Below are 20,116 nucleotides of genomic sequence, written 5' to 3' on the forward strand. Positions count from 1 at the left end.
GAGTTGTGTGCATAACTGAAAAAATGTTGATCAATAAATGAGATGAAGACTGTAAAACGTACGTGCTTTGCTAAAATAAATAATATAAATCCCAATATTTAATAGGTTAAAGCCAAAAAATACACGTTCATGCGTATTGGTTACTAACAAGTGTGGAAGGCGGGATCTAGCGTTCAACAGGCGAATCGCATCAATCCAATATTTGGATATTTTCTACTCAACCAATAGGAGGCTCTTGTGTGACACATATCATGCAAGTATTTCGGTACGAGGCCAATCATATACAAGAAGAGGCGGGACCAGGTGGATGGATGACTGGAGTTTCCCTTGCGGTCTGAAGATTAATGGAAGAGGTCTGTTGATCTAAAGAATCGACTATCAGGTGGTCGGTCCTAAGATTTTGTTGCACCTCACGACTGATCAAGAAACGAATGGAACCATATCAATATAAATAGTCGACTGCAGGAAAAACGAGTCAACCGGATATAAATTCTCTCACCTAAATATCAACTGACAAGGCCTGAGACAGCACCTGGTTTATTAAGGCCAAGATCCGAAATGCTAACGATAACTTGCTAGTTAAAAACAAAAAAACATCTTTCGACGATTTGCATCGGGACCGGATATTGGAGAAAATTACGCGGCTACTGGAATAAAGAAGAAACCGAGTGACACCAGCAGGATTCGTCGGTGCTGTGTTGGAAATTTGTATGCTAACGTCAGTAAGCTGATGTCCGCTGGCTATCTCCGCGAGCTAAGGCGCTAGCTTAGCTAACATCAGCAGTTAGTTTTAGCTGAAGACTTGGAGACGCGCTCTCTCAACTGGACTTTTTCCGAACTCACAATTCAACAAAAAACTGCTGGAGGGAAATTTTATCACCTGGGCTTTCTAATAATGATAGCTGTCAGCTAGAAGCCAGCTGTCAACTTCATTGAGTCTTACGACTTCGTTAGCGGAGCACGTTAACTAGGCGACTTCTAAGAAAAAGTCATTCGGAGCCAAGAGACCCCACCATCAGACTGCAATCATGGGCAACACGCCCACCGCGAAGAAGGGCAATGAAATGGAAAGTGGTGAGTACCCCCGTATTGACAGCAGCCCCTATCCTTGAAATGCAACGTGAAAAAAACTTACTCAAAATTACAGAATTTTGTTTATAACAAAAAAAAAAAAAATAAATAAACGCATTTTGGAATTGTTTTCACTGGGTTGGCCAAGGTAATATTACTTTTGTTTATTTGAGGAAGTATGCACAGGTATGTTTAATAAATAAAACACGCACACACACACACACACACACACACAGCAGCTCTATATCTAACTTCATGTAAGTGTAGATTGTTTTGGGTGTAACCATTTACTGCAGTACGTTCTCACTGTGGCAGTAATTTATCACCTCTCCACAGTTTCAAGAGACAAACATCCTAAGTGAAATGCAGCGTTTTAGACCTCACAAGCTTGAGAAATTTCCATTCACTTACACACACAAAAAGTCAAGCCACATTGTTGGAGCGCAGAAACTGCTACACAGTCTCATCCTGTGGGAAAGCTCGTGATCCTAAGCCCCGGGTTAAATTCAGAGGTACCAGTGGTTACGACAGCAAGGTCTTTTAAAACAGTCATAGGTTTTCTTGTGGTTTCTGTTTTTTTTTTTTCTTTCTTTTTTTTTTCCAACTTTACAGTTTTGCATGTGGGAAAACATTCTTAGTATTCACAGATTGTAAAGCTATAAAAACTGTAATGGAGATACAGTTGTCTCGTTTGCATTTAATGAGTTGCATCTCGAAGAAAATAAAGGGTTCAGATTGTTGTTATCAGCAGAAAGAAATAAAGATACCAGGGTGGAGTCATATGATGCATCAGGGTGATCTTCTCCAGGCAGAAACTTGGGAGCTGGAGAGTCTCTTGAACACCATGTGATGAGCAACGTCTCCAACAAAGGCACTTGTATGTGTCGCAAAGTTTTTGTGAGCGCACATTGTTTCTGATGTGGGGAAATTGTTGTTGCTCTCGGCAACTTCTGCTCAAACGTATAACTGAGCAGGATGCAAAGTTTTACCGTGATAGACTACAAGTGATCAAAACACTGCAAATACATCCAGAAGAGTTCCTGACACCCGAGTGATCCAAAAATATTTACTTTGTTTTAAAGTTTTCCGACAGTTTTTTTCTTCTGCTTTTTTTTTCAATCTCACCAGCCTTACAGAATACTAAGGAGGGTACTGCTTTATGTATTTACTTATAAAGCCATAAATAATGTCCAAGTGTGCAAAGTCTAAACGTGGAGCTGTGAAATAATCATCAGCTCCTTGTTACTAATAGAGAGTAAGTGTGAACCCCAGTCTCTGTAAAGGTAGCCCACCGCTGATTTAAAAAGTAGATTTTTATGCTTTAGAAATATTTATTTATTTATTTTTTGGGGTACAGAGGAGGTGCTATATTCAGGTCCATGTCTCCATGCTTCACATTCTTATCAGCCTGATCGCTGTTGGTCCACCCTGATCTGCAGAGACAGGTGCAGACCAGGGATTTTCGAGCCCCACACCCAGAGGTGTCATTTTTTCCCCCCCACTGAGCAGGCAGAGATTAGGCACAACATGGCAGGACATTTTGGTTCCTGCGGAAAAAGGAACGTGCACATCGACGGTTGCTTCAGGTGCGCGGCCTCTGTCGCCATAGGACGTTGCGGACGGGGGAACAGAAGTAGTGAGCTGCCGCGCTGGTATAAAGGGCTAATTTCTGGCCCACAGGAAGAAGCGGGGCGGACAAAGCTGCGAGCTGCAGCAGGAAGTGAAGGAGCGAGGAAGGTCCAGCCCCGGCTTCGCACAGTCGGCCGTCTCCTCTCCTGCTCTGTAGACCACACGCAGGCTAATTGAAAGTTTGTACCTGGTTTTAAGTTGTTGCGGACTTCCCGCTTTGTGAAAAGGTCCGGGCGTACTGCGGAGTCTCGAACGCTACAGAGGCAGTTAGTGCGCCTTCTGTGGCCTTGCAGGATGTCTGTTATTCACAAGCTGGCAGGAAGGTTGTTTCACCGAGGCGGACCGTGTCTGGGGGACATGAGCGGTGGAGAAGGCACACATCACCGACCACAGGAGGAGCTAGAGGCCTGCCACTCCAGTGAGTTGCCTTTCTGGAACTTGACAGAGCACGGGGTTATGGGTGGAGCTGTTTTTCATGCCGTGTCCCACTTATGTAGCCAGTCACAACAGAAAAGCAGTTGTCTGAAACATAACCTCTGTGTATTTTTTTTTCTCTTAATAAGATTTGCTACTAAATCCATTAAATGGAGTGTTAGGTGTTTAGTGGCTTTGGAGTGACCTTTCCTTCTGGGAAACATTAGTTGTTCTTGATTTATTATTTATGACAAGTTTCTACAAGTTTGTGCATACTCTGGAAAGCAGTGTAAAATTGATGTTTTCTGACTACATATTTTTAATTTTTGTGTCTTTCTACTTCAGAATTTATGACTGCTATAAGATGTAGTTGTACTTCTACCCTCTAGAAACATCGGGACAAGTTAAGACTTGGTGATGTGTACCTTGAACAACAACATTGGTTTAAGTTGTGTCATACATCAAATCACATTTTCAGAGTTTTATCGTGCAGTATGGCGGTGCTCTGTCAAAGTGCAACTTTCTTTCTATAAATATCTGCATTGTTCACGTCCTTCCTCCTCTCTGCACACAGCTGGTTTGTGTAGCAGCCAGGTTCGTGTTTGGATCACTCTCATCACTTCCTGTCTCTACATAAAGGGGCTTTGTTATAAGCCTACGCTGATTAGCAACAGACCATGCTGTCGATATGCCAATCAGCTGCTTCGGGCATCTTGGAGAGCAGAAACGGCAACTTCTGCTGGCGCTGACCTGCAGCTAAAACATGCTGCATCCATCTATTTTCTGTTTGCTTTCTGGAGCCTGTAAAGCACTCGGCGGCCTGTGAAGCTAATTACTGCTTCACAGTAATTTAGTTAATCCAGGAACATTCAAAGTAAAACAGTGGAGATATTCCAGAAAACCTTCTGTGGTGTTTCTCAGATTCAGTTGCGAGTGACCTGTTTTGCTGTGCCTGTAGCTAACCCGCATCAACAGAGGTACTGGTTTATTCTGATTTTTGCTTTCCGAGCTCTAGGTGGCAGAGATGAGACGGTGCAGAGCTCAGTAATTTTACACTTGCACCTATTAATCCATTTATCATAGTGGTACACATGGAGCTTCCTTCTGACAAATGACTACACACGGTTCAGTGTGAGGTTTAATACAGAAAAGCAGCAATTATTCACAGTGCTGCTGAAATGGCGTAAAATATCGGTTATCGTGGTTTCATAAAACGTTTTATTATTTATTGTGATATAGATTAGAACAAATGTCTGCCCTTTTGGTTTTCTGCCTCTTTTCAAAGGAACACCTGAACTAAGGTTCGGCAATTCAATTCATGTGATTCATATATTTCTAATCGTGACGGAAAAATCATCAAATTCTCCTCACTCCTTGTTTTTGAAATGCTTTAAACACTCACTAGGATCTTTAGGCTCTTCAGAACCTAGAGACTAAATCCAACAGGTGGCTTATTGGGGAGCAGTTATGAAAACCCAGCTGAGATTATAACATGCTGATATTAGACGATTATAGTTGGACAAGCTGCTCAGGTACAGCCTACATTTAGCTGGTTAGTTTTAAGATGGTGTTACCTTTTAATGCAAGTGATGGGTGGTGGTTCTTTCATTTTCTTAACAATGAGTATACTTTTTTTCTTTTCCTCACTGGGAATATTCATAAGACCTTATTAGTCGATCTTCTCAACAAGGGGAATGTTTAGGAATCTCTCAGCCAGCTGTGGCTTTGTATTTTCTACAAAATTTTAGCTCTAGACCAGATTTTGAAGCTGGATAACTGAAAACTTTTCGCATCTTTTTGCTGGAAGAGGCATTTTTAAATAAACTGCCTGTCTCTCACTATCAGACACAGGACCACAGTTTTCTAGCATCAAAGATAAAGTGGAGCGCAGACTTAAGGTCCAACATGGTCAGACCGGAGTCAAGCTGTCAGCACCCAGTCATGTGGTTTTTGGATGTTCGTTTTTGCACAGATCCTTCACAGTCGATAAGACCCACTGAGCCGAGCTCATGGAAAACCTTCTCACTGCATTGTAGGTCGTGGTGTTTGGCCATATATATGTATCGTTTACAAGAGTGCAATAAACACAGCTTTCATGTCACAGAGGATCAACTATTATGAGTTCACAAGTTCAGAAGAGGAGGAAATAATGATTGACAAACTGGAAAATCTTGTTTTATTTTCCATGATATCAGAAAATAAGAACAGGAGGCACAGATGAAACGTTCTTCCGCTGAATAGGACCCGAACCGAGGGGGGTGGGGGGGTGAGTTAATGTTTCACTACGTACTTGTTCACGGCGTCGGCTCCTCAAAGTGATCCATCCTGCTCTCAAGCTGGAAAACCGACTTCTGGAAGTTGAGTGGTCGAGGCTGTTTTCCATGTTAATTAACCCACGCACGAAATTCAAACCAATCAACAGTTTCTCATAGAGAGGGGGAACAAAAAGTTTCCCAGAGGGGTTGTGACAAGAACGGGTGTTTTAACATGAGGCTGAGAACAAAATCATGTGGTTTTCGTCACGTAGCTGCGACAACAAGGACTGATTTTGACTGTTTGGCTCGACAACATTGGCGTCTTAAAATGAAACGGTTTAAGGCAAAGTGCATCTGTATTTACGCACTTATTTAGAACTTGCTGTGAATTTAGGATTCCTGTCACCAATGTGCTTTTGTCAGACTCATGCAGGTTTCAGCCGAAAAAGGAAAGCCAGCAAATTAAGATAAAATTCAGACTGTTTTTACTGTGGTCCTTTGTTTGTTTTTTTCTTTTTTTATATGCGTGCGTAATGCTAATGGTAAATAATTGCACCTGACACTACAATCTGAATATTGTGTCTTTTTCCAAGGTGTAACTAGTGGTGATGCTGTTTGTGGACAGAGGTTTGTGGTGTGGTTAACTGTAGTCGTTGCAGCTGTTCAACTTCTATATTTAAAGCTCATCAGACGAATCTTTACCGAGACTCACTTTTCTGTTTTATTTGTAGGAAAATGGAGCTAGGCCATTAATCAGCAATATTGTGAACAGACATGTTGTTTACTATGTGGAGATGCTATTAACAACTCAAAATGTTCTTTTCTTTAGATGGTGCTGATCAAATATCAGCTGTTGGGAACCATTCACCGACATCACTTGTTGAAAAAGCAATATTGATGAGTTATTGGAGCATAGAGTCTGAGAAAAGTGTGACTTATTTATCTGGATGTTATGAGATTAATAAATATTGCCTGGATTCCTAAAAAGCAGGAAAGTTGGTCTTTACAAATCATGTGGTAACTTTAGCTTCATCTTAACCCACAGCCCCAAGCTGATCAAATTAGTCACCAGAAATGTGTTATTAGATTATGCTTATGTGTGACCATGTGGTTTTTGTTTCGTTGGAACAACCCACCTGGGAAATATCTGGTCTCAGTTTAGTCATGAATGGAAAACTGTGTTTCTAGTTGACCTTTTGTTGAAAATGGACAAATGGAGAATAATATTCCTATCCAACTTCAAGTTGACTTGTATTTAAGGCTGTCAAAATGAACAGTATGTGAATATTATAGGTGGTCCTGGAAGCCGGAGTGCATTCACCCCACAACTGCTAAAATCTGACGCCACTCCACATCTTAAACAGGTTTTCCAAGGGGTTTGGTTCTTTTGACACAGTGCAGTATGAAAGTGAACCTCAGCAAGTGAAAATGTAACAAGTGTTGCACTTTTGGTCCCCAAAAGCCTACTGGACTATCACGTGTGAAATCACCCACTGAAACTACTTTAGCACAACGACGATGTCTTTAGTTGAAAAGGCGAAGGTCAATGTGGTGCTTGGGTGTATTTCTATGTTTGCGGCAGGCAAAAAGGAGAAGCTGAAGGATGTTACGTCCTCATCCAATCTGTGGAGCAGTGTAGTGACCACGAAGCTGAGTAGTAGCAAAAACCCGGTATCAGCAAATGTCCAGCAGCATAATCTAACATTATCTGTTTTCAGTTAGCAGTGCCCCATTTTGGCTCTATGCCTGTGGGTACAAATTGACGTATGGCTGGTGGTACGTCGACTGACCGGCCCATTGGGGGAAATGACCAGCATCATCTCCCTCTCATTTTATGGCTCTAGCCAATTAAAAAAAAGTAAAAGAAAATGTTATACATGCTGCGTTTTTGTGGTTGAACTCTGTTAATTCGAGACATTAAGAATCTTGTGTTGCTTTGAAGACTGACTCTAGCAAAAGGTAACCAGAAGTTGGTAAATAACCATAGCAACCTACCCTAGCAACTGTACTTCTTCGACAAATAAATTATGATGCAAAATTGTCTGCTATACTAATTTGACAAAAGCATTATTAAAAATACATTGTCAACTTCAGTGCTATTTGTAATAAGTAGAGCCATGGCTTATAGATGTGCATGTTTCCTGGCTTAGCTGTGTTTGTGGCAAAATGAGGTTATTTCTTAACATTGATTCTTTAAAAATATTTTTTAATGAACTGAGACTCTCTGGCTGTCCTCAGATGGCTGAATTTAAGTTAAAATAAAAATGAAACTAGCAGAATACCAATGAGAAATTCATGAGCTACCGTGTTTCTGATCTGTTAGTAATTTTTCTGGCCACCGTGTTTCAGGACATTAGATTATAAAACAACTTTCCATTGGTGAGTTTTTGAGTAAGGGCCCCTTGGCTATATGCAGCTGATGTCAGAAATTGATTTTTCAACTTTGCAGACTGGCAAACACATTTCTAGCCTAAATAGCACTCCGTTTGCCGCCTTAACCATTTTATTCTGCGCCACATTGTCCTTATTTCCATCTGACCAAGACTGGCTGTCGACTGAGACCTGATTTTCCACACTTTTATGGTGTAAATGTCAGTCGGCCTGCCCTAATATAACCCTTCTGCTTCTGCGTCAGAGTGGGCCAGTGAGGCCCAGGGGAGAGATGTCGGATTGATTTTTGGAGGATCAATTCAGCACTGGCACTATGTAGGCTGTGGTACATTTGGGCTTCGAGAAAAAGTTGGTGTGGCAGACCGTTTCCTGTTTTGCTTCCCTCCTGAGAGTGCCGCTTTTTTTATTTATTTATTTATTTTTTTTATGTTTCTTGAAAAGCACCCAGATCATCTCTGAAGGTTTGTCATCAAAGATGTGAAATCTGATTGGTTCTGCTAATTAGGGAAAGTTTGACTTGCATCTATTGGTGTCTGCTGCATCTCTGGGGCCTCTACTTGGGCCTAGTTTTCCATAGGACTTCATCTCGGGGCCGGTCTAATATACCAGCTAGTGTTTTATGCCCCTCCCCCTGGTGATTATGCCCCTGTTTAGATCAATATATAGCCTCTGTGTGTGTGTGTGCATGTGTGTTTGTGTGTGTTTTAACATGAGAGGGAACAGCAGAGAGCACTTTGTGTACAGAATAAATATTGATACAAACCAAGCAAGGGTCCAATTGATCTGAATGAGTGTTAACGCGAGCGCTGCTGCTCGGTGGAGGTGGATGCTACTTTTTTTTAAACCCGGTCTCCGGCAAAGTGACAGTCTTTGGAAAGCCTGAACACTTGTCCGCTTGGCAAGGACACCCGACTGGTTTTCGTCAAGGTTTTGGTTGCTGATCTAGCCAGATAGCTCTCCGAGGGGGAGGACAGGTCATGAGTCACTAGCTGTGAGGGAAGAAGCAAAGGAAGAAGTACAGGGGAGACTTTGCAAGGCTAATGTGTGACAGGAAGAGCTCCAGAAGGCATGCAAGCAAGAGGGAGTCATCCTCGCGCTCAAGTGAATCTGGGTCGCGCTCAGCAGAGGCTGCAGCACCAGAGGTACCCATAGTCCTCCCAGATGGTAAGGAGTTTCAGGGTACAGTGGGAAGGGATTTTTTTTTTCTTGTTGTTCACTTGCAGCTCCAGAGTAGTTCTGACATCTACAGAAAAGCCGACTAGATGAAGCCCAGCATCCTTCAGGACAGCTGCCGATCCTCCATCCATTACATCCTTCTTTTTCCTCAGCATGCTCCAGCATAGTCCAGTAATTGCTCCATTTTTGGCTCTTTCTCCCTGGAAGTGGAAGTTGAGCAACTTTCTCGGGAAATGTTTTCTCGGGAAATGTTTTCTCCCTGGCGACCGGCTCTGCTTTCATTTGCTCTCTGTGGGAGCCGCGGCGCTCCTGACATGTTTACGTGAACTTTAGTCTTTGCCATTTTTGCTGGCTTTCTCCCATCCTATTGTTGGAGCTGAACGTCTTTAGAGGGTTTGCAGGAAATCGGACCACGTAAGCAAAGATGGAGGTTTTTGTGTTTGGTTGCCGTGAGGCTTTCATTTCCAATTCAGGAGGACTTTGGTTGCAGTTTGAGTTTTCCCATTCAAAGATAATGCGAGATTATCATTCGTGTAAACATTCATAGCCCTAAAGTGATAAATGAATTACAATTCACTTACACTTTGTTGACCACTGGTCGACTTTATCTAAAGTGCCCTAGGCAGCTGTTAGGCATTGATTAGCTAGATAGAAAATGTACATAATCATGAAAGGCTTAACTAGAGTTATCGTTCTGCTGTTTTTCTTGTTGATTGTCAATATTAAGTAGTTTTATGATGGTATAAATATTCTTTTCCATTGTTTTTTTGTTTTTTTTTTCAAATTTGTTAAATTAAATACACAATTGCAATTGTTAGTCTTACTTCACTCGAGTAATTTAGCAGCTGTATAGTCCTTTATCTAACAGCAGCTCTTTGTTTCTAGGTTCCGTGGTCGTCTGTCCAAGGCTGACGGTAGAAATAGCACTATTCCCTTGGTTACTGTGGCCAGTGCTCACATGGTGGGGAGGAATGAGGAAGGGCTAGTTATCTGCATGTTCCCACAGAGCGCTGTGAGAAGCCCCATAAAGATAAGGGGCAAAACTGAACTTCTCCATATGACAACATGTGTGCCAAGTCGTAATTAATCTGTCCACGGCCGTACATGTCTTTGAGCTAACAATTGTGTGTTTAATGTTTACTTTCCACCGATCCACAAATTCAAGCAGAGGTTGAGTCGTCGTCCTCCTGAAACTGCTCGTGTTTTACCCTCATTTAGTTGTTTGTTGTGTGTTTATCAGCACAAAAATAATGTGATCTCAGGAGTCTGGCTTAAGATTTTCTTTGTCACCGCTGTTACTCAAACAGCCAACGTCCTCAGAAAAATGGGCCATTATGATACACACGCCAGTATCTGGATACAAAATTACTCTGGTCACGTGGAGCTGTAAATAACCAGCCAAGGGGTGAAAATGGGAACTACCGTTAAGCCTGTCACAATAAGCAATTAATCAATTAATTGCATGGTGAATTAAAATGAGCTCGGTAATTTCCATCCAATGCTTCTTTTTTTTTTTCTTATGTTTTCACCTCAGTTTCTGCACTGCCTCTTTGACACAAACGAGTGTCCATCTCTGAGCATCCTCTGATTCATTTTTGTTGCTATACTTGTTTGTTTGTTTGTTTGTTTTTGGTTCAAATCTGTATTTGTTTCTGTTTGCAGTGAAGGAGTTTCTTGCCAAAGCCAAAGAAGATTTCCTGAAAAAATGGGAGAATCCAGCTCAGGTTAGTGATGATCAGTCCATTTCCTGTTACTGTGTCTATGCTGTTCTCTCTTCGACTGTGAAGATAATACAGATAAGCTACACAGAAAATGTTCTTTGTTTTTATATATATATATATATATATATATATATATATATATATATATATATAAAATTTAATTATGATTAGATCCTGGTTTAAGCTTTTCTTATGCTTGTTGCTGTTGGCCAGCTATTGGTTATTTGCTGGCTTTTTTATTTGACAAGACCAGGACACCCTCTGCTGGACATTTGTGAAATTACACATCAATTCCTAAGCCTTAGCTGCACGATGTCACTGTTCATTTATTTTAATAAGGGTTTGTTTTAATATACTTCGTTTTCTGTGTCTAGTTTAGTTTTCTTACTGATATTTTGCTCTGCTCTTTCAGCAAACTGCAGCATTGGATCACTTTGAGCGTTTGAAGACCTTAGGCACTGGGTCATTTGGGCGCGTCATGTTGGTTAAACACAAAGAGACAGGACAGCATTTTGCCATGAAGATACTTGACAAACAAAAGGTAGGTATTAAGCTTGATGTACGACTTCCAAGTCAGAAAATAGCTGTAAATAAAGCGACGGCTTGACTTGACTGACCATGTTCATGTTCTGACTGCATGTCTTAAAATCGTGATTATGCTTGTCCTAGTTTTATAAACTAACTTGGATGATGGCACTAATATATAGCGACTTTTTAAGTAAATTAATCCTTCGTGATTGATTTGAAAAGCACCTTTTTTTTTTTTATTATTTCAAGCCGAAACAGGATGTGCGATTAAGCCTTCTTCCGTGATTTGTTTCCCAGGTAGTGAAACTGAAGCAGATAGAACACACACTGAACGAGAAACGTATCCTGCAAGCTGTCAATTTCCCCTTCCTGGTGCGACTGGAACACTCGTTTAAGGTGCTCCTCGGTGCCTGTGCATTTGTTAAAGTGTGAACGCATCGTTTTCTGCACCCACTGGCGTAACACTTTTTGCTGTCTCGCCGTAGGATAACAGTAATCTGTATATGGTGATGGAGTACGTGCCTGGGGGGGAAATGTTCTCACATTTAAGGAGGATCGGTAGATTTAGGTGAGTTCGCTTTCTGAATCGGCTCAGGCCACGTCGTTTAAGTCCACTCTGTGTTTGACTGTAAATATTGAGGCTTGTATGCGTTGCAGTGAACCACACGCCCGCTTCTACGCAGCCCAGATTGTACTGACCTTTGAATACCTTCACTCCCTGGATCTCATCTACCGAGATCTGAAGCCAGAGAACCTCCTGATTGATCAGCAGGGCTACATACAGGTACATAGAGATTTTCGCAATTACTTTTATCCCCTCACCCCCACCACCACCACATCCAATCGATACCAATGTCTATCTCGTCTGTATAAAGCATGTGATCGGAGATTTGACCTGCCTTCTCTGCCACTCTCTTTAGGTAACAGATTTTGGGTTTGCAAAAAGAGTGAAAGGCCGAACCTGGACGCTTTGTGGGACTCCAGAGTATCTGGCGCCAGAGATCATCCTCAGTAAAGTAAGTGCTGAGCTCAGTGCATTTGAAGCAGCTCACAGTCCTGCAGGAAATTCAGTAGCATGTTCCTCTGTCATATTGGGTTTTGTTAAATGTGCTCTGTATTTTTCCGCTTTCAGGGTTACAATAAGGCGGTGGACTGGTGGGCTCTGGGGGTTCTGATATATGAGATGGCTGCTGGTTACCCTCCCTTCTTCGCGGACCAGCCCATTCAGATTTATGAAAAGATTGTATCGGGGAAGGTGAGTTCAGGGAAAGTCACATTAATCACACGGTCTTGTTTTTGACAGTGAAAATTTATTTCCCATTGCTATCAAAATTCCCGCCGGTTGAAGTGACGGTGTTTCAGCTGCAGTTGTATCATTCCTCGTGAAATTAATTTTACACGTTGTGTTGGGAGGTCTAGAGCTGACTCAGTTGTTTTATATTTAATTTAGGCCTTTTCTTTGTTACGAAACCCACATGCTGCCGATTTTAGCTGGATAATTTTGTCAAATTTTGTTCAATAATCAGGTCCTGAAATCAGTTAACTTTTTCCTCCATCAGGAAAAATTTCATTGAAATTGTATGAAATTTCCAAAACTAACATTTTTGCTGAATTACTCTTCCATTTTAGTCACAGTGGTTTTATGTTAATTCCTGTGAAAGTTATTTTCTCTACTGTGGTTCATATCCTCACTTATCTTTTGGAAGTGAACATTTTTGCTTACTTCGGTGGTAGCATGCAGACGGAACTCGTTTTTAGGACCTGCGACTAACCTGACATTTCTTTAAGTAAAATCTACCACCATCATGTCAATAAACATTTTAGAAAATAATTTTTGTGTTTACATATTGCAAAACAATACTGCTCCCGCAAACAGTTCTGAGTTTGGGAACGCTTTCGTCATGAATGCCCCGTTTGCCGTTTGCAGGTTCGTTTCCCGTCCCACTTCAGCTCAGACCTGAAGGATCTGTTGAGAAATTTGCTGCAGGTGGACCTGACCAAACGCTTCGGCAACCTCAGGAACGGAGTCAACGATATCAAGGGTCACAAGTGGTTTGCTACCACAGATTGGATTGCCATCTACCAGAGAAAGGTGGGGCTGTCGTGTTTGTTTGTTTTTTTGTTTCTCGCATTGTGTGGAGAGGGTGTTGTGTTGCAGAGGCAGAGAAAAGCCTTCAGAAAAAACAAGATGGGGTTTAAATTAAACTTTGATAAGTGGAAATAGATCTGGCTGTGCTTCCAGCAGGATTTTTTTTGAATTTGCAAACTGCTAAACCATGAAGAAATTAAAATTGTAAATATCAAAGAACCTATGATAATTACCGCTCTTGCAGAATAAGTACCAATTGAAAGACTAATATGAGGGAAAAAAACTACTTTTCCAAACTTTTTACAAAGAAACGTCTACATATTCAGCCCCCTCTTTTCTAATCCCACTAAATGAGATCCATTGTAAATGATTGCTTTTGGAAGTCACCTATTTATTGTACATACATCTGTTAGAATTCAAATTCAAAAATACTTTATTGATCCCAAAGGAAAACTAAATACTGTTGCACCTCAGAGTTATTGTAGATGGTGATGGCGGTTGGCAGCAGAGATCTTTTAGCGGTGTGTGTTACAGCGAATTTGAAGAAGCTCAAGCTTCAGTCCATGCGCACAAAGAATGTTTCCCAGCTGTAGTTGCAAGAAAAAGTGCTTCTATAAGTACGTTTTAGAGCCAACCGTTTTCAGATTTTATTCCTAAAGAAAGTGTTGAAAACCATGTATTATTTTTTTCTAGTGTAAAAATGTTCCCCCCCTTCCCGAATCCTTTTTTTTTTTCTGCACATCTGCCACACGTAGGTGTTTCAGAACCTCAAACCAATTTAAATATTAGTTGAAGACGACACAAGTAAACACAAAATACAGTTTTACAATGAAGGTGTTTATTACTAAGGGAGATAAAAACCCAAACCCGCACGTTCCTGTGTGAAAAAGTGATTGAAAACATGGATCAGAGGGGAAGCCTCCCAGATTTGAGCGACCAAAGTTACCCCAAGAGCGCAACTATGACTCACCCAGGAGGTCACAAAAACCCCCCAACAAGATCCACAGTCTCACTCGCCTCAGTTAAGGTCAGAGGTCATGCCTCCACCATAAGAAAGAGAGTGGGCATTAAAAGGTTACATGGCGGAGTTAAAGATAAAAACCACTGCTGAGCAGAAAAAAACATTCTTATTTAAATTGAATCGGATCCCCAAGAATTTTGGAAGAAAAAAAAATTTCAAGCAGGAAAAGAGTTACAGAAGACACTGAGTGATAAATCAATTTTATCGATAAATCAATTTTTATCAATTAAATTTGCTGCTTGTAAAAATTTCATTTTTGGAAAATCAGGATGTCTTTATTTGTCCACTGATTCACTCCTTGGTGTTTCCATAGTTCCGCTTGCCCAGGGCCTGCCATCTTGTTTTGCAGCTTGTTGTATTTTGCTAGACTTTGAATTCAGGTCAAACTTCGGAAGGGATGACAGAAAATATTTTTGGAAAAACTTGCTTTTATTTAAATAATTTTTAATTTCTCTTTAAGAAAGGGCAAGAGAGGGAAATAAATTATTAAAATGGGATTTGGTATGAAAAAAAAAAAAACAAAACTGAGATTTTATCTTGAAGCTGTATTGCCCAGCCCTTGCATAAACACAGCCAGATCAAGGCCTTAAGATGGGCTAGTTAAAGTCCAGATCTAATCCTTGTCATCTTTCGTGTATTTTATCCAAACTTTTAAAAAAGTCCAGTTAAGAATTTGTGACATGATTTGGAAAAAAGATGCTCACAGATCCCTCCCCGCCCCACCCATTCACCCTGAGCTTGAACCTTATGTTAAAAAGAAATCTAGTAGAAAATTCAGTTTCTATGTGCACAGCTAGTAGAGAAACACTTGCAGCTGCTAGAAAGTGTTTATTCTGAGTCGAGTATAAATGCAGGCCACAGTTTTTTGATTTTTATTTGTAAATCCTTTCTAATACAATGTCCTTTTCCTTCATGTAGCCTGTGATTAATTACCCAGTTTGATCCATTTGTTGGGGGCGGAGGGGGGACTGATTTCTTGTATGACTCAGTATGTTGTTATATTTGCCACCTTGTGTGTTTGCAGGTGGAAGCTCCTTTTATCCCAAAGTGCAAAGGTCCTGGTGATACGAGCAACTTCGATGACTACGAAGAAGAGGAAATCCGAGTTTCCATCACAGAGAAGTGTGCAAAGGAGTTTGCAGAGTTTTAGACTCCAACCACGAGTAGCAGAGTGAGGGACAGAGATTTAGAAAGTGAACGGGGATCCGAATACAGGAAACACTAGGTTGGACTGACAACTTGCTCATTTGTAATGAGGAAAACAATGTAAAATCATCCTCCACCCCAGCTTCCCTACTTTCCCTCCCCCCCAAAAAAAAATTGGTAAGTCAGGCAAAGTGAAGAAAGCTCTACAGAACCAGCAGTGTTGCCTTTTCTGATTGTTTCTCAACTGTTTGCTATTCATTTATTTCTCCCTCCTGTGTTTATGACTGGACCTGAATAAGAACAAGCATAGTTCAGCTACAATTGTATCTTTCTGAAGGCTTAATGACACATTCGCAGTCTTTTTAAAGGCGGAGGCACTGATTTTTTTTTCTTTTTCTTTTTTTTTTCTTTTTTTCTGCGACGGTACTGAGTTTGTTTGGCTCCTTTTTGAATGGGCCCACTCTACAAGCTTTTAACAACCGTAGAGTGATTGTTGTATCCTGTCAGCCTGTTTCCCTCCATCTCTCCAACCTGAATCTGTCCAAGCAATACCAAGTCCAACAGATGTGCCTATCATAATGCCAACTGGTTGGAAAAAACTGTGTCTAGTCGGTGCAGAGTTTTGGCTATGGCTATGTCGACCCACGTGGCCATTTGATTGAAAGCTTGAAACCTGTCTGCACCTGCCTTTGTCTGCTCAATGTGGCATGATTAATGGGTGGATGATGCACTTAACTGCTTGCGTTCGAAGCAGTTGGGACCTGTTTGATCAGAGTGAAAATTATTTATCACAGTAAACTTCATCTAGGTCTTATTCCTTTGGGGGGGACCTGAGAGAAGCAAACGTGAGGTCTGCATTTAAGTCTGTCTTTCTCTTAGATGAATTTATTAGAGCATTTTACAACTACTATTGGTGATCATTTTGTCCTTTTTATGTCAATCTCTGTGCTTGTGTGTTATTTAGTGCTCTAGGGTGGGTTAATGAGCCGTGATTTAGCAGCTGCTAACGTCGTGGTCACACTCCTGACAATTATTCGTTTGATTAATTTTCACACTTCATAACCACACATAGGAAAAATCCGTCTTTTCGACATCGTCTCTTAGCCGTACAACCGAGATATAATTTTGTCAACTGTACAATGCGGTTGTCTACGTGTAACTGATGGATATAAATACGCGAAAACAGTAGCAAAACTTTTTAACACGGCGTGCATGGCATTTTTGTACAATATCACTTTCAAAGAGAGAAAACCAGAGGATTTATCTGAGCTAAGGTACCTGAGATTATGGATAAGATGTTTAATATTAAAATGACGTTTAATGATTTATTGAACATGGAAGAGGACCCAGTGAAGTGCGTCAACCTTACTGGGCCTTGCTCAGCTTTCACTTGTAGGACGGACATTTGCGGATTACTGTCGCTGATGTTGATATTCTTGCTTTTACTTCGATTTTTTTTTTCCTCTCCCTTTTCTTCCTTGAACACTGTCGTATGGTTTTTACTGCCCAGCCAAATTTTTGTTTGGGGGGGGAGGGTTGTTTTGAGGTTGTTGTTTGGTTACCAGCTTCCTTTGTTACAAATTCAACCAAGGAAACCGATGTGGAGCTGTCCCCTTTTTGCCAAGTTTATTTCTGTGGATGCAAGACAATCGCAGACTAAATCTTAGTGCTGGTTTGTTGACTGAACCCACTGTTTTGCTTTGAAGGATGTAAGCTCTCACCAACCTACCCCTCATTGGCCCGAGGTGCTAGACTTTGTCCATCTCACTGCAGAAGCTTCTGTGAATTGTTTGATGTGCATCAATCTTTGTCAGAGTCTCGTAACATGACATTTTTAGAATGTTTGTGACTACATGATTTCGGTAGGCAAGAGTAATTGTTTGGCAGTGTCTTAATGTAATTGAGATCAACCACGGGATACCTTTTGAATGTCTTGGTAAGGAGATGTTTCAGTGCTGTTTGGAAACCTGATGTGTATTTTGTTTTTTTTTTTATAACACGTGTTTCTTTGGTGAGCTTGGTTTTCTTGCATGTTGTACAGCAGAATAATGGAAAGACCTCTGGACCTGAGACATCTCCGAGAAAAATCATTGTTTCTGGAGCTAACAGTCTGTATAATCTTTTTTTTTTTTTTTCCTTGGACATTACACTAAATTATGCCGCGTATCATTGACATGATTTGTCTGAATAATGAAGCACTTGCCACGCATTTTCTAATCAGTTTCAATAATTTGTGCTTACTCTGTATACCTTTGTATTTTAAAGAAAGCACATGTAATAGTTTTTCATCTTTTTTTTTCTGACAAACAGCTAAATCAGAGTTTGAGGTATAGAAGACGAATCGACTTGATCCACTCCAGACACTAAAGACATTAAACTTCTTTTTGTTACACTTTTTCTCACACAAACTTTGTCAGCTGTCTCATTCTTCTTTTTTTACCAGCTAGACACTATCGACTGATCTGTGCTACATTAATTTTTTTCTCCTGTTTGCCTTCTATTTCCACACACTTTATTCATGCATAACACTTTTTACATCTGAGCTGTTTTGCGTTCATATTTTCTAATTGTATTTTCAGAAAAACAAGGAAAAAAAGCAAAAACAAAACATCAACCTTTTTTTCCTCATGACCTGGGTACAGTGCTTGTGTAGTCTATTGTACCTTTTTGGGAAACAATACTGTATATCTTTGCCTTTGACAGTCTTAACTATCTTACCCTCTGGAGAACTTGAGAGATACCCTTAGAACACAATGAGTATGTTTAAAAAAATATAAACAAAGTAATATTTTGCAAAATGTATCATTCCAATAAAGTTTTACTTGTTAAGACTAAAATGTGTGGCTTGTAGAAATATTTCTCTTTATGGAGTGTGTAAATTTATAAATGGATGGTACCGATTTCACTTTTTCCACAAATCTTAAGTCCTTTGGTTAGCTACACTTAGTTGTGTTCAAAATTATGCAAGTTCAACCAGTATTGGTTCATGCATGAATCGCTCTGGAGAGTGGAGGGGAAGGGAGTAATGCACATAATCTAGCTTCCTTATTCTCAGCAGCAAGCAGGGTATCTCTACTTCTCTGCACATGCATAAAAGCAGTAGGAAACTTGCTAAGTCCACAACTAACATAAATCAGATTTTATTTTCTGACTGTTGCCCCTTTATAATACCACCCTGGGCAACTGCCAATATGCTCATATCCACAACTTTCTTTAAGCCCAACATCACCATCACTGGTTTTTAGAAGGAATTATATTCTGACGTAGCCAAGAAATCTATCTGTAGGTGTAGAATCATTAACTGAACATGGCATGTCCCAAATAATACACTGGGATTCGACCTGTGGAGGCATTCATTCTGTATAAAATGCATTTTATTTAAGGACGAGAGCAGCAAATGTAGAGAATTGTGACATTCTCTATTTCACCAAACATTATTTGGTGAAATAGTTGATTGCAGATGGGAAAACACAAAGAATTATAGAAAATTACAGGCTGCCTGACTAAAAAGCTTCCCAATGCTTTAAAATGGAAAATTAAACTATGAAGAAAACAGAAGTCTACTAATCAAGCAAATCAACGTGTTGCCAACAAGGATTCAACCAATGGTATGCTCCAGAATGACCAAAAATGGTCTCTAGTTACCGGTAAGTATTGCAACAATTAGAAGTTGCCTAAGTGATGCCAACCTATCAGCAAGAAGACCTGCAAAAAAAAAAAAATTCATTGGCTGGATGGGCAGTGCATGACAAACATATTGCAACATGTTATTGTCAGATGAAAGCAAGATTGTGTTTTAAGTTTAGACACTGAATCTTAATCCACAGGACAATTAAACATGATGGCTGAAGCATCATAATGATATGTATCAGTTTGAGTTCATAAAAATACTTAAGACTTAAGACACTTGTCCTTTTGTGAGGCTATATTGTGATTAAAGCTTTAGAATTCTCTACTAGTGGAATATTTGTTGTTCCACTTTTATATTTAAAATTTTTAAAACATAATTTGGAGCAACTAAGCTAAGCAACGCAACATTTTTATGGATGAATTCATTAAAACAGCTGTGAAGTTGTTTGGATAAATGGTTTACTAGGAGTGGATCAATGTCCTGTACCACAGAAAGAGGAGTCAGAAAAAGTAAAGAGAAATACAGTGGACAAAGTGCTGAACTGAGCCCATGACTCTTTGAAGCATTGTGAGTCACTGGTTATCTAAAACATTCAACTTTGACAAAACTAAAAAATCTGTAACGGGGTGGGGAGGAATTCCTTTTACAGCATAATATTTTCATATGTTAAGCTATGAAGTGGTGGTTTGGTAAGTTTGAACCATTTGCTAAAGGTAATAAAGATGTAAATGAAAAACAGGAAAGAATAGAAACATATTTATTTATTTATATGCACCAAATATGACCAAGGGGAACTGAATGTGAATATAGATATAAAACTAAGGCAGCTACCAAACACTGCCTTTGTGAAAGCTGTAGATCACATCCTCTAAAACATAAAAGACAGTAATATATAGGCAGTTATATCATTGTGTTCTTATCTGGAGCCTGATTGGATTTTCTGATTGTGTTTATAGAGCTGCTCTAAGAAAAATGGGAACTAAACTTCTGCTTAGTACTTCTAGGCTAGCACAGGTTTAGAAAGAAAAACATATACAACTCAAA

At 40.2% G+C, this 20,116-nt stretch overlaps 1 protein-coding gene across 3 annotated transcripts; it reads left to right on the forward strand.

Annotated features, from left to right (window-relative positions):
* Positions 1 to 283: 283 nt before the first annotated feature.
* Positions 284 to 17,849, forward strand: prkacaa (protein kinase, cAMP-dependent, catalytic, alpha, genome duplicate a). Of its 3 annotated transcripts, none has more exons than XM_007572283.2 (10): positions 284 to 1,074; positions 10,599 to 10,660; positions 11,070 to 11,198; positions 11,483 to 11,581; positions 11,671 to 11,753; positions 11,843 to 11,969; positions 12,106 to 12,201; positions 12,318 to 12,440; positions 13,113 to 13,277; positions 15,320 to 17,849. In XM_007572283.2, exons 1-10 carry the CDS (start codon positions 1,029 to 1,031, stop codon positions 15,443 to 15,445), a joined length of 1,056 nt encoding a protein of 351 aa, XP_007572345.1. In that variant the 5' UTR covers positions 284 to 1,028; the 3' UTR covers positions 15,446 to 17,849. The 3 variants fall into 3 exon arrangements, with proteins under 3 accessions (XP_007572345.1, XP_007572344.1, XP_007572343.1); XM_007572282.2 differs by lacking the exon at positions 284 to 1,074 and adding an exon at positions 2,812 to 3,118; XM_007572281.2 differs by lacking the exon at positions 284 to 1,074 and adding an exon at positions 8,565 to 8,924.
* Positions 17,850 to 20,116: the final 2,267 nt, after the last annotated feature.

The sequence above is a fragment of the Poecilia formosa genome, unplaced genomic scaffold (genome assembly GCF_000485575.1).
Source record: "Poecilia formosa unplaced genomic scaffold, Poecilia_formosa-5.1.2 Scaffold298, whole genome shotgun sequence".
Classification (NCBI taxonomy): domain Eukaryota; kingdom Metazoa; phylum Chordata; class Actinopteri; order Cyprinodontiformes; family Poeciliidae; genus Poecilia; species Poecilia formosa.